Source organism: Leptodactylus fuscus, chromosome 5 (genome assembly GCF_031893055.1).
Source record: "Leptodactylus fuscus isolate aLepFus1 chromosome 5, aLepFus1.hap2, whole genome shotgun sequence".
In the NCBI taxonomy this organism is placed as follows: domain Eukaryota; kingdom Metazoa; phylum Chordata; class Amphibia; order Anura; family Leptodactylidae; genus Leptodactylus; species Leptodactylus fuscus.
Window position 1 is genome coordinate 193,576,764 of NC_134269.1, and position 22,820 is coordinate 193,599,583.

Here is a 22,820-nt window from a genome sequence, read left to right on the forward strand (position 1 = left end):
TCACAAAATGAACCTGTCAGAAGATATGAGAGCAAGATATGATAGAGGGAGAGAAGCTGAGCTCTGTAATATATAGGGTTATATGATAGAGGGAGAGAAGCTGAGCTCTGTGATATATAGGGTTATATGCAGTGGCGTAACTAAGAATGGCGGGGCCCCGTGGCGAACTTTTGACATGCCCCCCTCCCCCCCCCCCCCGACCAACACCAACGCCGAAGACCTCGACCGACCCCCTCCTACGCATTTCTGCGCGTTCTATTATCCCACATAGTGGCCCCTGCACATAGTATTATCCCCCATAGAGGCCCCTGCACACAGTATTATACCCCATAGTGGCCCCTCCATACAGTATTATGTCCCTTAGTGGCCCCTGCACACAGTATTATGTCCCACTGTGGACACCCATAAACAATTATTATACTCTGGGGTCTTTTCAGACCCCAGAGTATAATAATCGGAGACTCTGGAGTCTGCCTGTCCGTTGGGGATATCGCCTATGTCTGCTCAGGTCAGTCTGCCATGTCATTTGGCCGCGGGAGAGAGGATGAGATGGCAGGGGAGTTAGGGGCCTTTGAGAAGGGAGAGAGGTAGGGTGTTGGGGGTGCACGGGGTTGCCGGTCCGGTGGGGGACACGGGAAGGGGGAGCTGGGAAGCAGGGGGACGGGGACATGGGGCCAAAAAAGGTCCCAGGGGGTTCCGGGGCGGGAAGTGGCATGAGTGCGGGGAACAGCCGGTAGATACAAAGGCCACGGAGCCCGGCGAGCAGCGTATGTGGCGGGGTCACGCAGGGGTGGATATGGTGGCGCACAGCGAGTCCAAGCCAAGGGCGCATGCCTACGTATTACCTGCTCAGCACCACCGCAAACCTGCAGAGGAAGTCGCGACCAGATGCTAGTAGGGTTATATGATAGAAGAGAGAAGCTGAGCTTTGTGATATATAGGATTATATGATAGAGGGGAGAAGCTGAGCTCTGTGATATATAGGGTTATATGATAGAGGAGAGAAGCTGAGCTCTGTGATATACAGCTTTTATATGATAGAGGAGAGAAGCTAAGCTCTGTTATATATAGGGTTATATGATAATGGCAGAGAAGCTGAGTGCTGAGAAATATAGGTTATGTAATATAGGAGAGAAGCTGAGCTCTGTGATATATAGGGTTATATGATAGAGGAGAGAAGCTGAGCTCTGTGATATATAGCATTATATGATAGAGAGAGAGAAGCTGAGCTCTGGGATATATAGGGTTATATGATAGAGGGAGAGAAACTGAGCTCTTTTAAGACCTCTGTCCATATGGAATCTGATGGCGCCATGAGTTTTATTTATTGCTGGATTTATAGGAATGTCCCCTACACTTGTACAGGAGTTGAGCATTGTATGGCCATGAGCACTAAAGCTAAACATCTTATTATCAATTCCTGTGTCACACGATTCCATGATGATTCAGCAAACATAATGAAAAGCATTGACTACACATAGTGGAGAATATAACTTGCATTTCTTTGCCTTTATTCTGAATAACCATTAAGAACTGGCAGCCGAAATGCACAAACCACAAGATTTGTTGGGAAGATATTTTGTGGGTTTTTATATATATATCTGCCAAATGCCAAAAACTGGAGCAGTGTGCCATCATTCACCATGCGTTCTTGGCAAGAGTTGTAAAGTGCTAAAAATTATGAAAACCTTTACACGAGTTTTGAGGTGCTGAAATATAGCTAGTTATGGTGAAAGAGATCCTTGTGCTAGAATTTTAGAATTTTTCACACCTTTACCCCTTTTTAAAAATAATTAAAAAAATCGGGTGAGGTTTTGCGTTAGGGGAGGGGCCTTTGGTTCACAGACAACTAAAGATGGTTCTTGGTATCTACAAGCGGAAATATTTGTGTGAAATTCAGCCTTCTAATCCATTAAATCTTATAAAAGAAATTAGTTACAATACCAATTCGACAAAATAAGTGAACCCCTTGGAATTACATGGATTCCTGCATTACTAAGAAAATATGTTCTGTTTTTTTGTTTTGTTTTTTTTAATCAAAATCACAATACTAGATGAACACGAGTTAAACAAGCCTCTACCAAATCTGCTTTGGAGACTCCTACATTAAATGGACCATTTGTTTGTTTTTCTGGTCTTGAGGAATAAATACGAACCATTTCTCAATGCAAATGTGTTTCAGTTAATCAATATTTCTGAGATGCCCTGTATGCACAGTCCTCTTGGGTCATGCTGCAGCATCTCAATAGCGTTAATGTCAAGACTTGGCTATTCCAAAATGCAAGCATGTATCACCTTTTTCTCCCATCATTCTTAAAGGGGTATTCCCACGCCTGTCTCTGCCACAATGAACACAATTGAATTAGCTAGCCTGATAACTGGGAGAACAGAAGACGAGTTCAGAAATGAAAGCAGCTCTTCTCCCCTATCTGAGTGCAGGAAGCTAGGTCACGTGGTGCAGACACAGGAATAGCTAGAAACACAGGCTCACTCCCGTGCACTTAGCCCCTCCTCCCTCCCCCCTGAGAGCAGCAGATACATCACTTGACTTATCTGCTCAAAAGTCAAGGGCTGTGTCAACAATGAATTGAATAAAGTAAGATAGTGGACAAACAAAGCAGTTTTGCTGAAGCAATGTATTTAGGAAAAGTCTTACATTCACATTAACAAGCAGTATACATAGGATCCTTGTGATGGGACAACCACTTTAAGATGATTTGCTTGTGTTTCAGGACTTTGTCTTTGTACTTCACCCATCTCTCAAGCTTAAGCTCATGAACTGAAGCCCTTACAGTCTACTGTAAAATGTTTTGATACACCTTTGAGTTCTATGGTCTATACATGATTGAAAAACCTCGAAACCATGATGCTTTCTATACCATGCTTTACCATTAGGTTGAGGTTTTGGTGTTGATATGTAATGTTCATTTTACTCTAAATATAGGGTGTGCCTTTATAATAAAACCTTACCCTTCCTCACCTGTCCATGGAACCTTTTCCCAGAAGTACTGTGGGACATCAGGTGGTCTTGGGCAAATATTTTCATATGGCATAAAGTATTTTTGGACAGCCTATTATTCAGTTTGTAAAGCCTTTAGTAGGTCTTTTACTATCACCCTTGGGTTCTCCTTCACCTATTTCAGGATTGACCCATTGTGATCTCAGATCTTAGAGTGGTCTTAACTGGATGCCCAATCCTAAGGAGATTTTTAAAAATCTTGAATTTTCAACATTTGCCAACAAATTGTCCAACCATGGTTTGATGTAAAACCAGGTCTTTAGCAATGCTTTTGTAGCATTTTCTAACTTCTTTATGCCTTCTTCTGAGGTCCACTGGAAATTGGTTTTCAAAAGGCATGGTTCTTGAGAAGAAAAATTTTGTCAGTAACCAGGCTATGTGTGCCTTTATTTCATGGGCAAAGCACTACTTTTCAGATAACTCCAAAGAGTTCTTTTGCCTATATGTTTAGAAATGTAAAGAAAGCAGTAAGGTTGTACATATAATATAGTTTTTACATGCTGATTTGTTGAAGAACTTAGAGCGGGCACAAAACTTGGGATGTTGTATTAAACTGCATGTGAAGAATTCTAACAGAGGATATTGGACATGAAAGTTAGGCAGGTATTTGACATGAGAATTTCACCACAGTGCTGTATATTGAGTTGGCTTGATCTAAATAGATAATTCATATGAATCCAGTTGTAATGTAAGCTCATTCTGACAAACTGATTGGAATCTTTTCAACTACCTGACTTTAATAACATGCAAACATTCAATATAAAATCTCATTTATTTGCTTCAATCCTTCTTGACTTCCATCTGAGTTCAATAGACGGGACCTCACAAGACTTGTTTGACTTTTCTGGAAAAGTTGCATCACGAATCACTCAATAGCAGATCTCTAGTGTTTTTGGAACCCTAGATAAGTGTAACGTAATAACGTATTGGGAATCCAATCCAGTTTTTCAGTTCCTTTCCTGAAATTATTAGGAAACTCTTTAAAGCACACCATAACCAAAATCTACATTGCTTATTGTTTGCTTCAGGCCTTTATGACAGCTGCTAACATCCTCAAATCTGTATCATAAGTCGCAGTCAGCCATGTTGTTTTAACATTTATTGTCTTGTTGTTTTACCAGAAAGCATAAAAAAAAGTTATGGTTTCTTCTTGTTCTTGATGGCCAAGTACATTTTGCAAAGAATTCCTGAAAAACTGTTGTGGGGAATCGCTCAGGTAGATGCTCGGTAGCAGTGCAGGAAACAGGGACACAGACACTGGATTGCACACAAGTTTGGGCTTTATTCACTTGCAGTGCATTAATTGCCTTTGCAAAGGCTCAAATAAATAAAACCCTTCTCGGCTGAGAACTAAACTAAACACAAACAAACGTTTCCCTGTCTATACAGAAGCCTGGCTACCAGACTACCACCCTGGCAACAACAATGGGTGGCACAGTACCTGCTTTGTATGTTCAGTCTGAACAGGTCAGCTCTGTCTGTGTGGTGCCACACTTAACAGTCTTCACACACAGACTATTATCAGGCCTTGATTAGTCAGCTGACCTCCCTGATGTGAGTCTTTACCAAACACCATTTAGCTGCCTGGCTGGGACATACTTGTCTTCCCAAACCACATCCTTCACTCTCTCACACTGTGTTGGCTCATTTAGCAACAATGCTAAAAAACCAGTCAAAAAGGATTTTTTACTTGGTGTATTAACAAAAATGACAATGAAACATATCAATTTAAATAAAGTTATATTTATATATAACTGGCAAAAAATTATTTCTTGTGGTATAGAACACAGACCATTACAAAAACTGAGAGCAGAGATAAATCTATGATATTCTTGTTCCAATGGTATGACCATTTTCCCTTAAAGGGGTTGGCAGTGGTGAATCTAGCCTTTCTTCTGCCTGAGGCGGACAACAGAAAGGCTAGGGGGGGTTACTACTGGTAACATTACAGTGATACAATACGTAACATTTTGTGGTGACTTACCGGAGACGTCTCTTCCCTCTGGACCGCCATGACCACTTCTTCCAGCATGTGATTTGTCTCTGTAAAGTTTGCAACACAGACATCTTTGACTCCTCACTTTTCCAGGCACCTGACCCATATTGTCCTCACATACACAAAGCCCCATAAATAGTTCCCCTTATTAATAATACCCCCTTATATTAATAATGCCCCTAATATCCCCTTTATAAATCCCCTCTTGCCCCTAATAGCCCTTATATAAATACACCCTCTTGTATTAATGATATGCGGTATTTACATAAGGTCTTTTGGGGGCATTATTAATACAGGGGGGTATTTTAAATCCCCCTTGTATTAATAATGCCCCTAATAGTCCTTATATAAATAACTCCTGTTAATAAATAAGTGCCCCCTCCTAACAACCCCTTAAATACCCATAACTCGCCTTAAAAAAATAAAAAGTTATCCTCACCTACCTGGGAGCTCTTGATGCAGCCGGCGTCTCTTCTTTATTACCCGGGATCACAGCGCGCAGGACGTCTGCGTCTCAGCGTAGGAGATGCGTGAGGTCATCGCATTGCGCCTCCCACACTGAGAAGCAGACATGTTGTCTGTCTTCTCAGTGTCTACAGTCACACAGAATTAGTTTTAAATAGATTGGTGTCTCACAGACGCCGATCTATATAACAGCGCAGCCTGGGGAATTACTATCAGGAGGGGTGGCATATAATAATGGTCTGGAGCATGACAGAAAGCATGCAGACCAGCGTCCCTCCATGCCGCCCCTCCTGATAGTGCCGCCTGAGGCTGCCGCCTCACATCGCCTCATTAGAGGGACAAATGTTATGGTTTGTTTAATAAAAAGTTGTACAATTTTCCAATATACTTTCCGTATCAATTCCTCACAGTTTTCTAGATTTCGGCTTGCTGTCATTCATTCTGCTTACCTCTAGTGGATAAAAGTCTGACCATGGTCATGTGATTTACAGTCCATGGTCATGTGATGTGTACACAGGTGCTGCTTGTTATAGTTACCGCACAATAATCAGGTACACAGCTGATTACCAGGCTGATGCCTGTGTCCTCATCACATGACCATTGTAAATGTCCTCCCTCTCTCATATCCATTGTTGTGTGTAGTCATATGAATGATGCTTTGTAGGCCATGCGCATAAACCTGGAGATGGTTATGAAAGCACTGATAACAGTCCGGCACTGAATACGCAGACACAGTAGCATAGCTGGCAATGATATGCCATCATTTCACTTATTATATTATTATGACATTGTTCACACTTCTAAATATTTACTTAAGTTAATAAATCTGTATCAATCTCTTACTCTTCTGTATTGCCGTCAGCTTGTTTCTTGCTCTTTGATGGACTTTTTGCTTTATGGGGTGGGGTGGAGTGCTCTGAAGTGAACTTTATCAAAACTGGCAAAATTTTCTCCGGTTCAGATTTGTTCACCTTTCATTCCTCAAAGTCTGTCAGTCACTAAGAGTGTTATTCACACAATCTCTAAGATCCACACGGAACCTGTTCCAACACATTGTTTGTTATTGGAAGGGGGAGACCGTAGCTGGAACCTAGGGACCTTATTATATTCATTTGTAATGGGGGGGAGATATTGTCTTTCACCCCCACTAAGGAGCTTAAGTGGAAGGAAGCCAGGCTTCTCATCTCTTCCCTACAAGCCCTTTTTCATAGCCCTATTCAGATTTGATGCTTTTCTTGCTGTCTCCTGCTTCTATAATGAAGTCCAGCTGTGCCATACAATATCATAACTGCAGACCACCCGGAAAAGATTGCATCAAGTTAACCCCCTTTACAGTGAAAAGCCGTATGGTGCAGGTGCCTTGTAGAGACGATGATACCCATCAAGCGGAGAGACCAGGATCCCGTCCAATGCATGGGGATTTTTTTATTTTTAGTGCGATCTGTAGGATATGATTGATTCATGAATCTGGAAGCACAAAGTCCTGACTCAGCGCAGCTCTCTGTGTGAGCTCAGCTGAGATCCCAACAACATTGCCGTATTCATTTTTATCATTGGCGTGGAATGACTTGGGGACCGAGGACAATATCAATACTGCTACTTTTTCCATAAGTAGTTTCGCAGTCTTATAAGAGCAGGTCCAACCTAAAGACACTTACTATACATATGGATGTGATAAACAGACATGAAAAAATACTGAATGGAAATGCTTTTTCCTGGTCCTGGTTTGGGTCCCACTTGGAGACTAGAGATGAGCGAACAGTGTTCTATCGAACACATGTTCGATCGGATATCAGGCTGTTCGATGTGTTCGATTCGAATCGAACATCACGTGGCAAACTCCAAAAAAATTTGATTCCTCTCCCACCTTCCCTGGCGCTTTTTTTGCACCAATAACAGCGCAGGGGAGGTGGGACAGGAACTACGACACCGGAGGCATCGAAAAAAATCGGAAAAAGTCATTGGCTGCCGAAATCAGGTGACCTCCATTTTAGACGAATAGTGGATTTCAAATCCGGGTCATATGAGAATGTGAACTTTGTGACTAAGAGACAGGGATAGCTGTACAGGCAGGGATAGCTAGGGATAACCTTTATTTAGGTAGGAATGTTATTAAAAATAACTTTTTGGGGCTCTATTGGGTGTGTAATTGTGATTTTTGTGACATAAACTTTTTCCAATAGGAATGCATTGGACAGCGCTGATTGGCCAGAGTACGGAACTCGACCAATCAGCGCTGGCTCTGCTGGAGGAGGCGGAGTCTAAGATCGCTCCACACCAGTCTCCATTCAGGTCCGACCTTAGACTCCGCCTCCTCCGGCAGAGCCAGCGCTGATTGGCCTAAGGCTGGCCAATGCATTCCTATGCGAATGCAGAGACTTAGCAGTGCTGAGCCAGTTCTGCTCAACTACACATCTGATGCACACTCGGCTCTGCTACATCTGATGCACACTCGGCTCTGCTACATCAGATGATGTACATCTGATGTAGCAGAGCCAAGGGTGCACTAGAACCCCTGTGCAAACTCAGCTCACGCTAATAGAATGCATTGGCCAGCGCTGATTGGCCAATGCATTCTATTAGCCCGATGAAGTAGAGCTGAATGTGTGTGCTAAGCACACACATTCAGCTCTACTTCATCGGGCTAATAGAATGCATTGGCCAGCGCTGATTGGCCAGATGTACATCATCTGATGTAGCAGAGCCGAGTGTGCATCAGATGTAGCAGAGCCGAGTGTGCATCAGATGTGTAGTTGAGCAGAACTGGCTCAGCACTGCTAAGTCTCTGCATTCACATAGGAATGCATTGGCCAGCCTTCGGCCAATCAGCGCTGGCTCTGCCGGAGGAGGCGGAGTCTAAAGTCGGACCTGAATGGAGACTGGTGTGGAGCGATCTTAGACTCCGCCTCCTCCAGCAGAGCCAGCGCTGATTGGTCGAATTGAATTCCGTACTCTGGCCAATCAGCACTGGCCAATGCATTTCTATGGGGAAAAGTTAGCTTGCGAAAATCGCAAGCTGACAGGGATTTCCATGAAATAAAGTGACTTTTATGCCTCCAGACATGCTTCCCCTGCTGTCCCAGTGTCATTCCAGGGTGTTGGTATCATTTCCTGGGGTGTCATAGTGGACTTGGTGACCCTCCAGACACGGATTTGGGTTTCCCCCTTAACGAGTATATGTTCCCCATAGACTATAATGGGGTTCGAAACCCGTTCGAACACTCGAACAGTGAGCGGCTGTTCGAATCGAATTTCGAACCTCGAACATTTTAGTGTTCGCTCATCTCTATTGGAGACCATAATACAATTTGGCAAAGCAACAAGTTCAGACCTCTCTTGTGTCGGAAAAGATTAGTGACAAGTGTTCTAGGCACCATATTGTAGCCTATATTGTCACTACTTCATCCCTAGGGGGTCCAGCGCTGCCAATAGGAATTGCAGACATATTAGTAACCTTTTGTTAGGTGCAGAGGAATAACTTGAAGGGGTACAGAGGGTGCAGAGCCCTTAATGGTACCAGAGATGCACTAAAGACACCTATTGTCTCTCTGATTCACTCTCGCCTTGACTACTGTAACTCCTTACTAATCGGTCTTCCCCTCACTAAACTCTCCCCTCTACAATCTATTCTGAATGCAACGGCCAGGCTCATCTATCAGGCTAGACGCTGCAGCGATGCCTCTGGTCTGTGCCAGTCGTTACATTGGCTGCCTATTCATTATAGAATAAAATATAAAGTTATCACTCTCATCCACAAGGCTCTCCATAATGCTGCACCTCCATACATTTCCTCCCTCATCTCGGTCTACCGCCCAACCCGTGTTCTCCGTTCACTCAATGACCTAACACTTACATCCTCTATTATCAGAACCTCCCATGCTTGTATACAAGACTTCTCCCGAGCTGCACCACTTCTCTGGAATACTCTACCCCGGACAATCAGATTAACTCCCAATTTCTACAGTTTCAAACGCAAACTAAAGACACATCTTTTCAGACAGGCCTATCACAATGTCTAACGTAAACCCTTCCATACTATAATTAGAATCCCCAAAATTTAACCCTCCTCTGTCCCCGCTCCCACATTTCCCCACATGATATGATGTAATCTCAGGATAACTTTATAGGTCCAAGCTCCATCCACATGTTAAAGGACACGACTGTTGGCGGCTTATAAAGTTTTATGTTTGTGTAATGACAGTAACCTCTATTACAAAAGTGTCTGACCTCTGCATAAGCAATGCCGCCCCTGCTACCTCTTGTGTCACTCCCTCTACCTCATAGATTGTAAGCTCTTGTGAGCAGGGCCCTCAGTCCCATTGTGTGAAATGACTTTCTTTGTAATGTATCTTTCTGTCTGTATTTGAACCCTACAAATTGTACAGTGCTGCGGAATATGTTGGCGCTATAGAAATAAAATTTATTATTATAAATGGTGACTCTTCCCATTATGAGGAGACCAGTACTATATACAACATATTATAATTGGATCTCCTGGTACAGATGTTGTATTGGGGCTAAGGAGCTTCATGTTCCACTACTGGTTGTGCAGATGTTAAACCTTTAAAGCAGCCACCATGCTACCCATGCCCTCAAAGTCCACCCACATTTTATTTTGACTCTACGCTGTTAAATTGGGTGTTCAGACTGATAGTAGCTACCCAAGTCCCTATGTCCTACAGTTGAGTATGATTGCTTTCCTGCTCATCAAAAGACCACTACACCCCTAGTGGTTTCTCAACCAGGAACAGCCTGAGACCTACCCTACCCAAAGTAAGTGGTTTCTTAATAATGGGCCAGATATATAGACATGTGTCTGAGAAGTGCCTCAGTCTGAATATGCTTCTTTAAAGGGATTCTACCATTAAAGCACCTTTTTTTTCTAATTACCACGTCGGAATAGCCTTTAGAAAGGCTATTCCTCTCCTACCTTTAGATGTGGTCTCCTTCGCGCCGTTCCTTAGAAATACCGGTACTTACCAGTATGCTAATGAGGTCTCAGCAGCAATGGGGGCGTCCTTCTTCTTCATCTGCCTCCTCCCCTTGTCTGTCGTCTTCTTTCTTCGTCATGTCTGACACCTGCGCAGTCGGCTCTGAGACCCTGTTAGAGCCGACTGCGCATGCTCAGTAAGGTCTGTACAGTCCTCCGAAGCCTGGATGAGTTCACTTGTGCGTCAGAGGGCTGTATGGACCTTACTGAGCATGTGCAGTCGGCTCTAACAGGGTCCCAGAGCCGACTGCGCTGGTGTCAGACATGACGAAGAAAGAAGACGACAGACAAGGGGAGGAGGCAGATGAAGAAGAAGGACGCCCCCATTGCTGTCGAGACCTCATTAGCATACCCGTAAGTACCGGTATTTCTAAGGAACGGCGCGACGGAGACCACATCTAAAGGTAGGAGACGAATGGCCTTTCTTAAGGCTATTCCGACGTGGTAATTAGAAAAAAAGTTGCTTTAATGGTAGAATCCCTTTAAGGTAATGCAGTAAAACATTTTTTAATTCAAATGATTGGGAAAAAACAAGTGATAGATGATCAAATATTCCAGGTTATGTGAAGGAGCAGCCCCATCAGTGACATGTTCTCAGCAGCTAATACACAGAGAAAGGAGCAGAAAACAGATGGCTCTATTCTCTGTGTAGTGGCTGAACTGATCATTGAGGCTTGGCTCTAATTCAAGTGAAAGGGAGCTGATGTGCAGTACCTGGTCTAGCCACTACACAGACAATGGCGCTGTCTGATTCCTGCTCTATTCTTTATGTATCAGCCTCTGACAACAGGTGATCAATTGTGCTGGCAGTTGTCAGACTTTCCACCGATCTGATATTGCTGACATATCCTTAGAATAGGACATTGATATTTTTAATTCCTTGGCTCACTATCAATGCTAAAGCTTCGTTATAAGGCCACCAAAGGGTAATAATGCTAGGAATCAATTCATTTTGCCTCCAGTCCAGGACAGTCCTATCATAATTTTTTTTCTGAAGAATATCTAATCCAGTGTTTCTCTAGGATCGCAATACAGACACACTAGGCAAATCCAAATCATGAGGGTTTCATCTACATATTCAAGATCAGGAAATTCTATGTTGATAGATAATGTTTTCTCTTGTTTGGCTTTCTAGAGGGCAGTGGCCCCTGCAGTGGACGTGGCCTGGAGGCATTGTAGAATCCAACCAGAATGACAAGGACTTAGAAATGATTGTGATTGTCAATGGCACCCGAAGCGTTACAGTGGAGGATTGTGAAGGAACGCCAAGCAAACCGTACTGCAAGATCTTCAGAATAATAGGCTCACTGGCTACTGATTCGGGCATTTACTGTTGCCACTACAGATACATTAACACCAAGGTCAAGGGGGCCACGGCTGTCAGCACCCATGTCTTCGTGAGAGGTGAGATGTTGATATCTTGAGAACATTGTTTAGTATGTTTTTAGCTTTTAGTTCAGAACAATCCCTAATCTACGACTCTCCAGCTGTTGCAAAACTATAACTCCGAACAATGGCAAAGAACGTAAGGGTATGTTCACAAGGTGGAAATGGAGTCAGAATTTAAGGCAGACTTCCACCTCAAATTCCTCTTCATCCCTCCAACTTTCCATCACAGCTTTCACCTGCTGCTCAGCTTCATGCCACAGGCGCTGCATCTAAATCAGCTGGAATCGAGCAGGATACTTTTCTGTTTTTATCTCTGCCACCCATGGGATACCAAAGGACCAGTGGGGAGGAGAAAAAAACTCAAATTCCTCTCCAAATTCCTCCATGTGAATTTACCCTAAAGCGTCAGATATTTGCAGCTTTGTCCAGCATACAAGCAATTAGATGTCTACATAAGTTTTCTTCCTCATCATACCAAAGAGTAGCTTCATGATCACATGAGCCTCTGGCTGCCATATGTTCTCTACATGAGAGTCCTGGAAACAACCAGGCTATGACCTTCAAAGAATTCTCCACTTGGATAGAGCACTCAGCAACCGCTTCACCAGGTGGGCTGGGGAGTGGGGGGTCTTCTATTCTGGAGATGGGGTCCCAAAACTGAAAATATTAGACATTTATAGCTTATCCTATAGAATAATATGGGATCAATGTCTAATATGTGAAAATCTTTCAGAAGACGTTTCACCAACTTCAGTTCTTTACATACTTCCATAGGTATCTCTCCACTAATTCTGGAACCATTGAAATTTTATCTCTAGTCCCTACTATTTTGTAGCAATCGGTGTTAGTTTCAGCACAGTTATGTTCTCTACTGTCAGGCGGGGGGTCTCAGACACAAGCAGACAGCAACTGGCAACCTGAAAGTAATAGAAATGATTGCTCAGGAATGGTGGGGCTAAGGAAAAACTTGAAACTATGCAGGAATCCGGGCAGCGGCATCTACTAAAGAAAGCTAAGCGTTGGAGATGGTGAAAGGTCCTTACTCTGCCTTCAGCCATCACTAGAGGGAGCTTATTACATACCCTTTATTGAACTCACAGGGGTATTACTGTCTCACTCCTTTGTGGTTGAAATGAGCATTCAATACCTGTCCATATACCGTATTTTACGGACTATAAGGCGCACTGGACTATAAGGCGCATTGCCCATGAGTGCCTTATAGTCCGTCTCGGTTCATATATAAGGCGCACCGGACTATAAGCCGCAGTCCGGTGCGCATTATATGTTATTGAAAGCGGCGGCAGGCAGACTTTGCCAGCGGCCGCTTAACCCCCCGCGTGCCAGCCGCTTCTATTGGAAGCGCTCGGCAGGCGAGGAGGGGCTCTATCAGCAAAATCATGCTGATAGAGCCCAACCGTAAAAGTTATATTAAACTACCCCCCCGTTTTAAAATAAAACCCTGAAACAGAATGTGAAACTTACCGAGCGGTGCAGGGTGGGTGGGCATTCAGGCCTCCTCTTCCTCCGATGTTCCGTCCTCCTCCTCCGGCGCTCGCTAACTGATAATGGCCTGGGCGCTTGCGCAGTAGCCGTAGTAGAAGCATTATGATATTGCGCATGCGCCCAGGCCATTATCAGTTCGCGAGCGCCGGAGGAAGTGGTCAGGACATCGGAGGAAGAGGAGGCCTGAATGCCCGCCTGCACCGCTCGGTAAGTTTCACGTTCTGTTTCAGGGTTCTGTTTCACGCCGGCATTACAGCAGGGCTGCCGGACACTTCCCATTCATTTCTATGGGAGCCGGCATGCGAGCGCTCCCCATAGAAATGAATGGACTGCTTTTTTCCATTCATTTCTATGGGGAGCACTCGCATGGCGGCTCCCATAGAAATGAATGGGAAGTGTCTGTCCATTCATTTCTATGGGGAACGCTCGCATGCCGGCTCCCATAGAAATGAATAGGAAGTGTCCGGCAGCCCTGCTCTAACGCCGACGTGTACGGCTGTGATACACGCCGGCATTCCGTAGTGTGAATGCACCCTTACGGTGCCTTTTATGTATGTATGGAAGCGGCACGCAGACTTTGCCGCCGCTTCCATCCATATATAAAGCGCACCGGACTATAAGCCGCACTTACGATTTCTGAGGAAGTCGTAGGTTTTTATGTGCGCCTTATAGTCCGGAAAATACGGTACCACTTTTTTTGTTTGTTTGTTTTTACAGAAATGGCTGAGCTGGACATGTTATGCTGTTTCTGTAGTTCTTACTTGCTTGCAATGGAGTTGCAGAAACAGCATAGCACGGTCAGCTCAGCCACCGCCATCGGACAGGTAATATCGTCTCAGTACGCTCATAAGCTCCCTCTACTGGTGGCTGCAACCTTTTCAATCAATATCTATGCAGAAGATATGGAGCTCTGTATCAGAACATACAGTATATTGAAATGAATCTGAATAATCTGCTCAAGTGACAAAACATAACTTTGGAGAGAATTCAACATAACTGAAATGGATGGAGAATTATCAGTAGGAAAAAGCGTGTGATTATTCATCCTTTACTCTCATGATTAAGTATATATAGCATCTGTCTTTGATTCTCTGTCTTGTATTATCAGACTGGGAGCAACCATTCATCAACCCTGTTGGGACCATAGTAATAAATAAGGAAACAACCAGAGTGCCGTGCCAAGTATCTATTCCAGACCTCAATGTTACTCTACAAACGGTATGAAGCGGCAGATTCTTCTGCATTTTTACTGTATGGATACTGCACAATACACCCACATAATATATGAGAATTAATCTTGCTGCTACATTGAATTAACAGATGACATCTACTAAATTGGTCATTTATGGCCATTTTTTTAAGACTTTGTGACTATTAAAGGAACCTTACAGGCAGGACTGATACACTATGTTATGTCTTGTGCAGGACCTAAGGGGTGTAAAGCATAGCCCAGGGATTCTCAGTTTAACCTCTTAGGCTGGGTTCACACAGGGATTTTTGGACCGGATTTTGACGCAGAGGCTGTCTCAGGATCCGGTCCAAAAAAATGGCTAGCTGCGACTGGATGCCGGTGCAGTGCAGCGGCATCCAGTCACGGCACTCCGCTGTGGATTAGGCCCAAATGAATAGGCCTAGTCATGAGCGAGGTGTTTCGCCGTGGACGCTGCAGTGCAAGAAAGGACAGGTCACTTCTTTTTTCCGTGGCACAAAACACGCTAGCATAAAAAAGAAGTGAATGGCTCCCTTTGAAGTCAATGGGAGGTGTTTTTTTTGGATCAGATTCTGAGGCGGATTCCGTGTCAAAAATCCCCATGTGAACCCAGCCTTAGGTTCTGCAATAGATATACAACAATGAGACCAATTTATTAAGACTTGTAATATGTCAATATTAATAACTGGCCATGACAGGACGAGATTTGCCAAAATTGTTAACATGTTCAATTCTTAATTCATTGATTACTAATTTCTCGTACTTGTACATATTCCACAGACATTCAGTCTCTGTTCACATATGGTTCACAATCTAAAGTTCATGATTAGTATGTTTTAGGTGTTAATTTAATATTGTCAGATCTCAAGTGGTCCGTGCACCTGAAGCTAAAATCTACATCAGCCATTATTTGTGCCATTTTTTGGGAGGGGGGGGGGCACAAATAATGTTGAATTTGTCAGGGAGGCCTTGTACCTCACTACCTCCATGACCCACCACTTTGTAGAAAACTAATGTAAAATGTACAGTAGGTTACGCCAATGTGCTAATTTTGCGCGGGTTGTTCCTGTTAGTTATTTGCAGCACAGATATATTTACCACTATGTAGTTGTATTGCAGATTCCTGACCCATTATACAGATCCATGGAATTTAGACCACCATCGATTGTGATATTATATTACTGGGACTGTATAGGAAGGAAATACTCCTTTAGTTCTGGCATTAAACACCCTGGGCTAGACGCTATACCACTGAATTGCAAATTTGCTACACTTGTAGACACATAATGTAACGCATTAAGGCACAAATGTCACATAAAAATCCTCATCAAATCTGTCAAGGGTAAGTTCATACAGTGGATCCACCTGAAGATTGTCAGGACTGTCTGCCTCCCATTTATTGTGGCATCTGCCTATGGGCTTACCCTATCAATCCACATCTAGGACATGTGAATGGAGTTTTGTAAACCAGTTCCCATTTTGCAGATTGTTGTCCACAACCACCTATTTATGCCAAATACATACAGAAGAGCCATCAGATTCTCCCCACTACATGAGACTGATCCCTATATGGACCCGCAAGCACATCAATCTGCGCATCAGAGGCAAAAATCAGCCTTAGGCTGCATTCACACTGAGTAACGCTGGCGTTTTTTGTGCTTATTTTTGCACATAGCGCCGCGCTATTTTGCGGTCGTGTTGCACGGCGCAAACGCGGCGCATACGCGGCGTTAACGCAGCGCAATGTGCAAAAATAAGCACAAAAAAACGCCAGCGTTACTCAGTGTGAATGCAGCCTTAAATTTTAGCCATAGGTTCTCTAGTCAATATATGTTGATTTATCATAGGCAAATGTGGCTCATGTGAACATACCCCTATAGAAATATTTCTGTATTACACTGACCTCCAATTTTTTGTGTATCTGATTCCATTGTGATTTCTACTTTTACACTTCTATACTCTTTTCATTTAGCAAACCTCAGATATTATTCCAGATGGGAAGAGTGTCCGATGGGACAATAAAGACGGGATGATCGTCCCTGCAGACCAGATCAGAGACTCCCTCTTAGTCCAATGTGTGACCGTCATAGACGGGAGGAAGTTTTTGTCAAATTATTTTCTTATCCACTTTACAGGTAAGATATTGTCATACATCCGGTTTGTACAATATGTTATGACTGTTTTTACTGTCAATCATACTATGTGGCTTCTTTTCACTCCAGGATATCATTTCTATGATATGTACCTGTCTCCTAAAGACACGGTGGAGCTGCTGGTAGGAGAACAGCTTGTGTTAAACTGCACCGTCATTGCAGAGTTTAATACAGCAGTTGACTTTCAGTGGGATTATCCTGGAAAAAAGGTAATAAATCTATATATTAAATACATTATATACATTTATTTAATATAGAATTTATCTAATTATTTAACCCAATTAATATAGCAACAATGTCAATTAATTCCAGTGATACCCAACATGTAGCCCCAGTTACCCTCTTGTTCTTGGCAGGTCCTCCCACCATATTTCACCACTACTAGTGGTCCAATGCTTTATTATCATCGCAACATAATGCACCTAAATAATACATGTTACTATATGATACTTAAGGTTAAGATATCTTTTATTGTAAGGATAAAGTGACTGTCCACCATATCATTTTAGAGGGCTTGGCCAGGATTTATTTATGTCCTGAATCCTGCCACTGCTTAGATACGACACCCACTCTATACACACAATGCAGCTTGAAGTAGAACCTGTGTAGTAATGGGAGCTGAGCTGCAGTACTGACACCCAGCCACTATACAGTGCACAGAGCTATCTGCCTCTGTGCTTCGTATAGTATGGGCATCGGAAGCAGTCCCATACTACTGATCTGTACAGGAGTAGCCTGTTGGACCATAAAAAAAATCCTGTGCAGATTTATTTTTTAATATACCTTATGTTATAGCAATTCTAGGCCAATTTTTTTGGCGTTTAATACCCAGAACCCACACCAATCAGCAAAGAATAGAGCATGAAGCAGACAGTGCTATTCTGTGTACTGGCTAAAGCAAGTCATTGCAGCTTAGCTTCCATTCAAGTGAATTGGACCTCTGCAATAACTTGGTCTGGCCACTGCACAAAGAGCAGAGCTGTCTGCTTCCTGCCTTATTCTCTGTGAAAGCTGATCAGTGGGAGTGCTGGGTGGCAGAGACACACTAATCCAAATGACCTATCCTCAGGATAGGTCACCAATATTTTTAACTCTTAAAAATTCCTTTAAACTTGTGTCAAAGATTACATTGACTTCAACTGCCAGATAATAATTTCTATTATTCTGTTCAAGGATTAATACATAATGAATAATTTGTACAAACTATGAATGTGAGGCACATAAAGGTAACCTAAATCTTCTGGTCTTCACAGACTAACCGCTATGTGACGGAGCACTCTGATCGACTGCCCCAGCAAGACCACACAGAAATGTTCAGCACTCTCATTGTGCCCAGTGTAAACCAGTCAGACCTGGGGAAGTATGAGTGTCATGCCTTGAGTGAGACATGGCAATACCAGGAGAGCGTCGAGGTCATTGTGCACGGTACAGAATGAATGGGAAACGGTGCGGGTTACCTTGTGGCGTTATAGATGAGCCTTGGCTAGGCTAAGGTAGCAAAACTGATAGAGGTGGACGGGGGATGTATACAAAACGTATAGTCTTCTAAAGCCTAAAATTTGGCACATGCCAAGAAGACCTGCCAAAAAATTGTCATAAACATTTCTTTAGTGTATAAAAAAATGGGAATAAAGTTTTTAACAATGCTTAAAATGTGACTGTTTAAAATGACAGGCCCAAAGCCTGAGGCTGCACTACTGTGATAGTCTCATATAACATTTCTTGTTCAAATTTCTGAAATGTTCTGTGTAAAAACAAATCACCTGTGCTAAATTCAGGACTTTAGTGCATTTATATGACCCTGTACCTTAAGTGGCAGATTTGGTTAAAGCATATCCGTACATTGAAACGAAAATATAACTTTTAGGCTAAAGCCACGTAGCAGGCCGCAGCGAAGAAACGCTACAGGAAAAACTGCAGCGGAAATGCATCAATTTTTCCTCCGTAGTTATAATTGGAATACTGCAATTTCCAAAAACGGTTGTTGAAATTGCAGCATTTTCGCTGTGGGAATTTTCTGCAATGGATTGTAAAACGCTATGGTTCTTGCAATTGCGTTTCCGCTGTGATGTTTAGGCCACGTGGGGCCCCGGCCTAATAATGAAAATTTAATGTAATGGTCGACCAATGTTTTAGAGAGCGGATAGAATTTTTTCTGTTTGCATTGTAGACATTTGCAGATCCCTGTAGTACAACAATCCTCTTTCTATTTCTCATTGCCTTACAACTTCTTTTTCTTCCATAGAAAAGCCTTTTATTTCCGTGGAGACCAAGGATAACACGATCATCGAGGCGACAGCAGGAGACAAGTTGACAAGACTGTCAGTCAAAGTTTCCGCTTACCCAGCACCTACTTTTCAATGGTACGATCACACAGCTGAGTTGTTTTGTGATATTGTCTCTTCACTTACTACCAAGCCTCACTTGTTTCAATCAGACCACAATAAGTTACATCACATGGCTCGTGAAGCAAAAGCATTGGTCATGGAGTGATACTTTCACTTTAAGCAGCTGATACTGCCTAAGGATTAGGGTTGAGCGATCGTGTTCGGAAAAGATCGGATTCTGATCGGCGATCGAGAAAATTTCACGATCGTGATTGGAATTACGAACACGATCTTTTTAGGTGGGATCGAGATCAGTGATTATTTCCCACAATGCTTTGCTACTGGCCAAGCATTGTGGGAAAAGCTAACAATGTTAGCCTTCACACTGAGTATACGCTCCGCTCATTCTGAACGTAATCCCGTTCAGAATGAGCGTCGTTAAAACAGATCCCATTGATCTCTATGGGTGCCGGCATACGTGCGCTCCCCATTGAAATCAATGGGAGGCTTTTTAACCTATTGCTTTCCATGGAAGACTAGCTAACATCTCTAGTAGCTACTTACCTGCAGAGATGGCTGGTCCGGTGCCCGGTGTTCTCAGTCTTTTTCGCGTCGCTGCCCCTGCCTCCCAGGTTAGTGTTAAAGACCTAGGAAGAAGGCAGGGCTTGTGGCTTAGGAGAGTGTGGGCTGGTACAGGGTGGGGAGACGTGACGTCTCCCCTCCCAGTACCAGCCCACACTCTCCTAACCCGCCCACATTCTCCTAACCTGGGAGACGGGGGCAGCGAGGCGAAGAAGAATGAGAACACCGGGCACCGGACCAGCCATCTCTGCAGGTAAGTGGACACCAGGGGGGACTAAGTAGCCAGAGGATTAAAAAAAAATCCTCTGGCTACTTTGTGATTAAAAAAAAAAAATCACTACACAGCGTGGATTCTAACAATTAAAGCATACAATTGTTAGATTCCATGCTGTATAGTGAATAGGAACGTTTTTAAAATCCGATCTCCGATTAGTAAGAAAATCCCATTGACTTGCATTGGGATCGGAATTGGGATCGAGATCAGGTTTGAATGGAAAATGATCAGAAATCGGATTTCAGAATCGATCCTGAAAAGTCAAGATTGGCTCAACCCTACTAAGGATAGTTCATCCATCTTATAAAGGGGATTTATAATATTTATGGGTTATCCTTAGGTAAAATAATATAAACCACTGAATTAGTGGTGGTGCCAGGTGTCGGACCCCTGAAATCTGATACTAATAGATCATCAACACTCAAGTCCCAGGAAAGTCCTTATGTCACCTTTTCTGACCAATAGGTCCAAATTCCCATCGTAAACAATTTCCCAATATAAATTTATAGCAGGCTCAAATTTTCACTGATAATGATCGCAAAATCCCCTTCATACACCAACATAGGAACACTAAACCTAGAAATCATCCCTTATCCTACTACAGAGAAAAATAAGGGGGAAAGTTGCTGCTCCAGCCAGTTGTCTTAGAAGAGAAGATGGAGCGGACTTTCTGTGACGCGGAATACACTTCTTTATTTTCAGTGTTTCTATACATTTTCTGTGTTTAGTGTTCCTTCAAAATGTAAAATTCTGATACTCAGCACTAGAATGAGAGTTTACTGCTTATTGTAGTAAGCTCCTAAATTCCCTCTAGTGGTGGCTGCAAACCAAAAAAATGTACCTTTAAAAATAGGTCTAGGTGGGTAATATGAAGGTCTTTATTAGAATGGAATTTCAATCAAGGAAAACTTTTTTGCATATTATTTTTTACAATAAATTCACTCTAGCGCCACCTTTTGGAAGGTAAATCCCTGTGTATCAATGCTTGATTTTCTATGAAACCTACGGACATTAGTATAAGATTTTAGGCTCTAGCTTTTCTGTGCTTTGGAAGTTCTGTTCTATAACTCTTTCACAGGTTCGATTATATTTTCCAGAATTTTCATGATGTGCTAATTTTTTTTCACCAAAACATAACCTCAGTGGACTCCTATATAAGTCAAAAGGTTACGTGGATATCTTTACTTGTTGTCATGTTGTCGGATCATCACAGGTTTTAATTCTGCTTTTCATCTCCTATGACTGAACTTCAAAATGGAATCCATAACATAGATTACCTTGCCTTAACTATTTTTTGCCTTTTCAGGTTTAAGGATGGCAGACCAGTGAGCAGCAGCAATGGCAAGCATCGCCAGTCATTTCACTCTTTACAGATCAGAGATGTAGTGGAGCAGGATGCCGGGAGGTACACGCTGATACTGAAGAACCAGCAGGCTGGGCTACAGCAGTGGGTCAATGTACGACTAGTGGTGAATGGTAAGCATGAAGTAAGGCAACTGTAAAGCTCTAACAAGAAAAACATTATATGAAGCAGGCCGAAAACCTATATGCATATATTGAAGCTATATACGGTATATCTTATTACATAAGATCTCAACAGATCTCTGGACAGAATAATATAACTTTGAGCAAAAATCTCCAAGGGCAAAATCACAGGGGCACAGTAATGCTGCAAATTTTTCTTGAAGATTTGCATTGGAATACAGTACGTACATAGCAAAGACTATAGCAGAGACTGTAACAAACAAAAACTCTAACAAACCCAGCTTTTTACATCAAGTAATATGCTCTGTTCCACTGATTCTGGCATAGTAGAAGTTTTTTTTCTCTAGGCCCACCATTCCTGAGCAATTAGTGTTGTTAGTGTTGGTGCCTGATATGCTATTTAGTCTCTGTATTGTAGGAGGGTGGTGTCAGGCAGGAGCAGACAATGGGTGTGATTCTGAGCTCTGACACTGGCTGCCTCTGATTGGCGCTCTGAATCACACCCAGTGTCTGACACCGCCCCCTTCTGACACTATAGGGCTTAAACAGCACATCAGGTGCCAAAACTGCCGGCACTTGTTACTTAGGAATGGTGAGAGCTACAGAGAAAATTCCAGCTGCGCTGGAATCAGTGGAGAAGAGGCTATTAACTCGTACTAAGAACTAAAATTGGTGGAGGTTGTGACAGGTCCTGTTTAAATCTCATCCACATACCGCCAAATTTACTACACAGAAATTGACCTGGGGTGCACAGATTTGTTGTATTATGTGTCTTGTCCCATTGTTTTCAAAGGATTAAAGAGTCAAAGAAACAAATCTGCATCTATTGTTGTAGACTTTGCTGAAGATGATTTGCACAAATTATGTTTATGCCTCTTTGAAATTGTGCAAGGAAATCGGCGCAAAATTTGCACAGATTTGGTCAAAATGGAGGTCTCTGACCTTGTAACAAAAAACATCAAGTATCACTGATGCTCAACAGGAGCAACCTTGCAAAATACTAACATCTGGTATTGGACTGGTCCACCAGTGTACCAAAGGATCTTCTGGTGAGTCCAGGCTCTATCACAATAAATGTCCAGCAGAACACACCCAAATTCGATGAGTACTATGGTTTCTATCCTAGGGGTTATTGAAGGGTGGACCCCCAGAATCATTTTATCTGGTAGGACGCAAGAAGCTGAGTCCAACACTGGTAACATCTCTATTCTGATTCTATTCTGTTATTTTAATTTTGTCCTACAATCACAACTTATCTATCCTCAGGTTAGATACTAAGTGTCAGATAGCTGGGGGAGTCTCACCAATCACAAAGAGGACTTCACATGCATGCCGTCACTCCATGATAGCAGTTGAGTACAGCTCTTGGCCATCTTCATCAGTCCCATAAACTATGAATGAAGTGGCAGCATGCATGTGTGACCATC

At 42.9% G+C, this 22,820-nt stretch overlaps 1 protein-coding gene across 1 annotated transcript in view; it reads left to right on the forward strand.

Moving 5' to 3' along the window:
- Window positions 1-22,820, forward strand: part of FLT4 (fms related receptor tyrosine kinase 4) — a 182,972-nt gene that overhangs the window by 114,002 nt on the left and 46,150 nt on the right. The window contains exons 3-9 of the mRNA XM_075274970.1: window positions 11,606-11,874; window positions 14,471-14,580; window positions 16,545-16,707; window positions 16,795-16,934; window positions 17,979-18,150; window positions 18,971-19,088; window positions 21,215-21,384. Coding sequence (XP_075131071.1) covers window positions 11,606-11,874; window positions 14,471-14,580; window positions 16,545-16,707; window positions 16,795-16,934; window positions 17,979-18,150; window positions 18,971-19,088; window positions 21,215-21,384 — 1,142 coding nt within the window. The remainder of the gene's footprint in view (window positions 1-11,605; window positions 11,875-14,470; window positions 14,581-16,544; window positions 16,708-16,794; window positions 16,935-17,978; window positions 18,151-18,970; window positions 19,089-21,214; window positions 21,385-22,820) is intronic.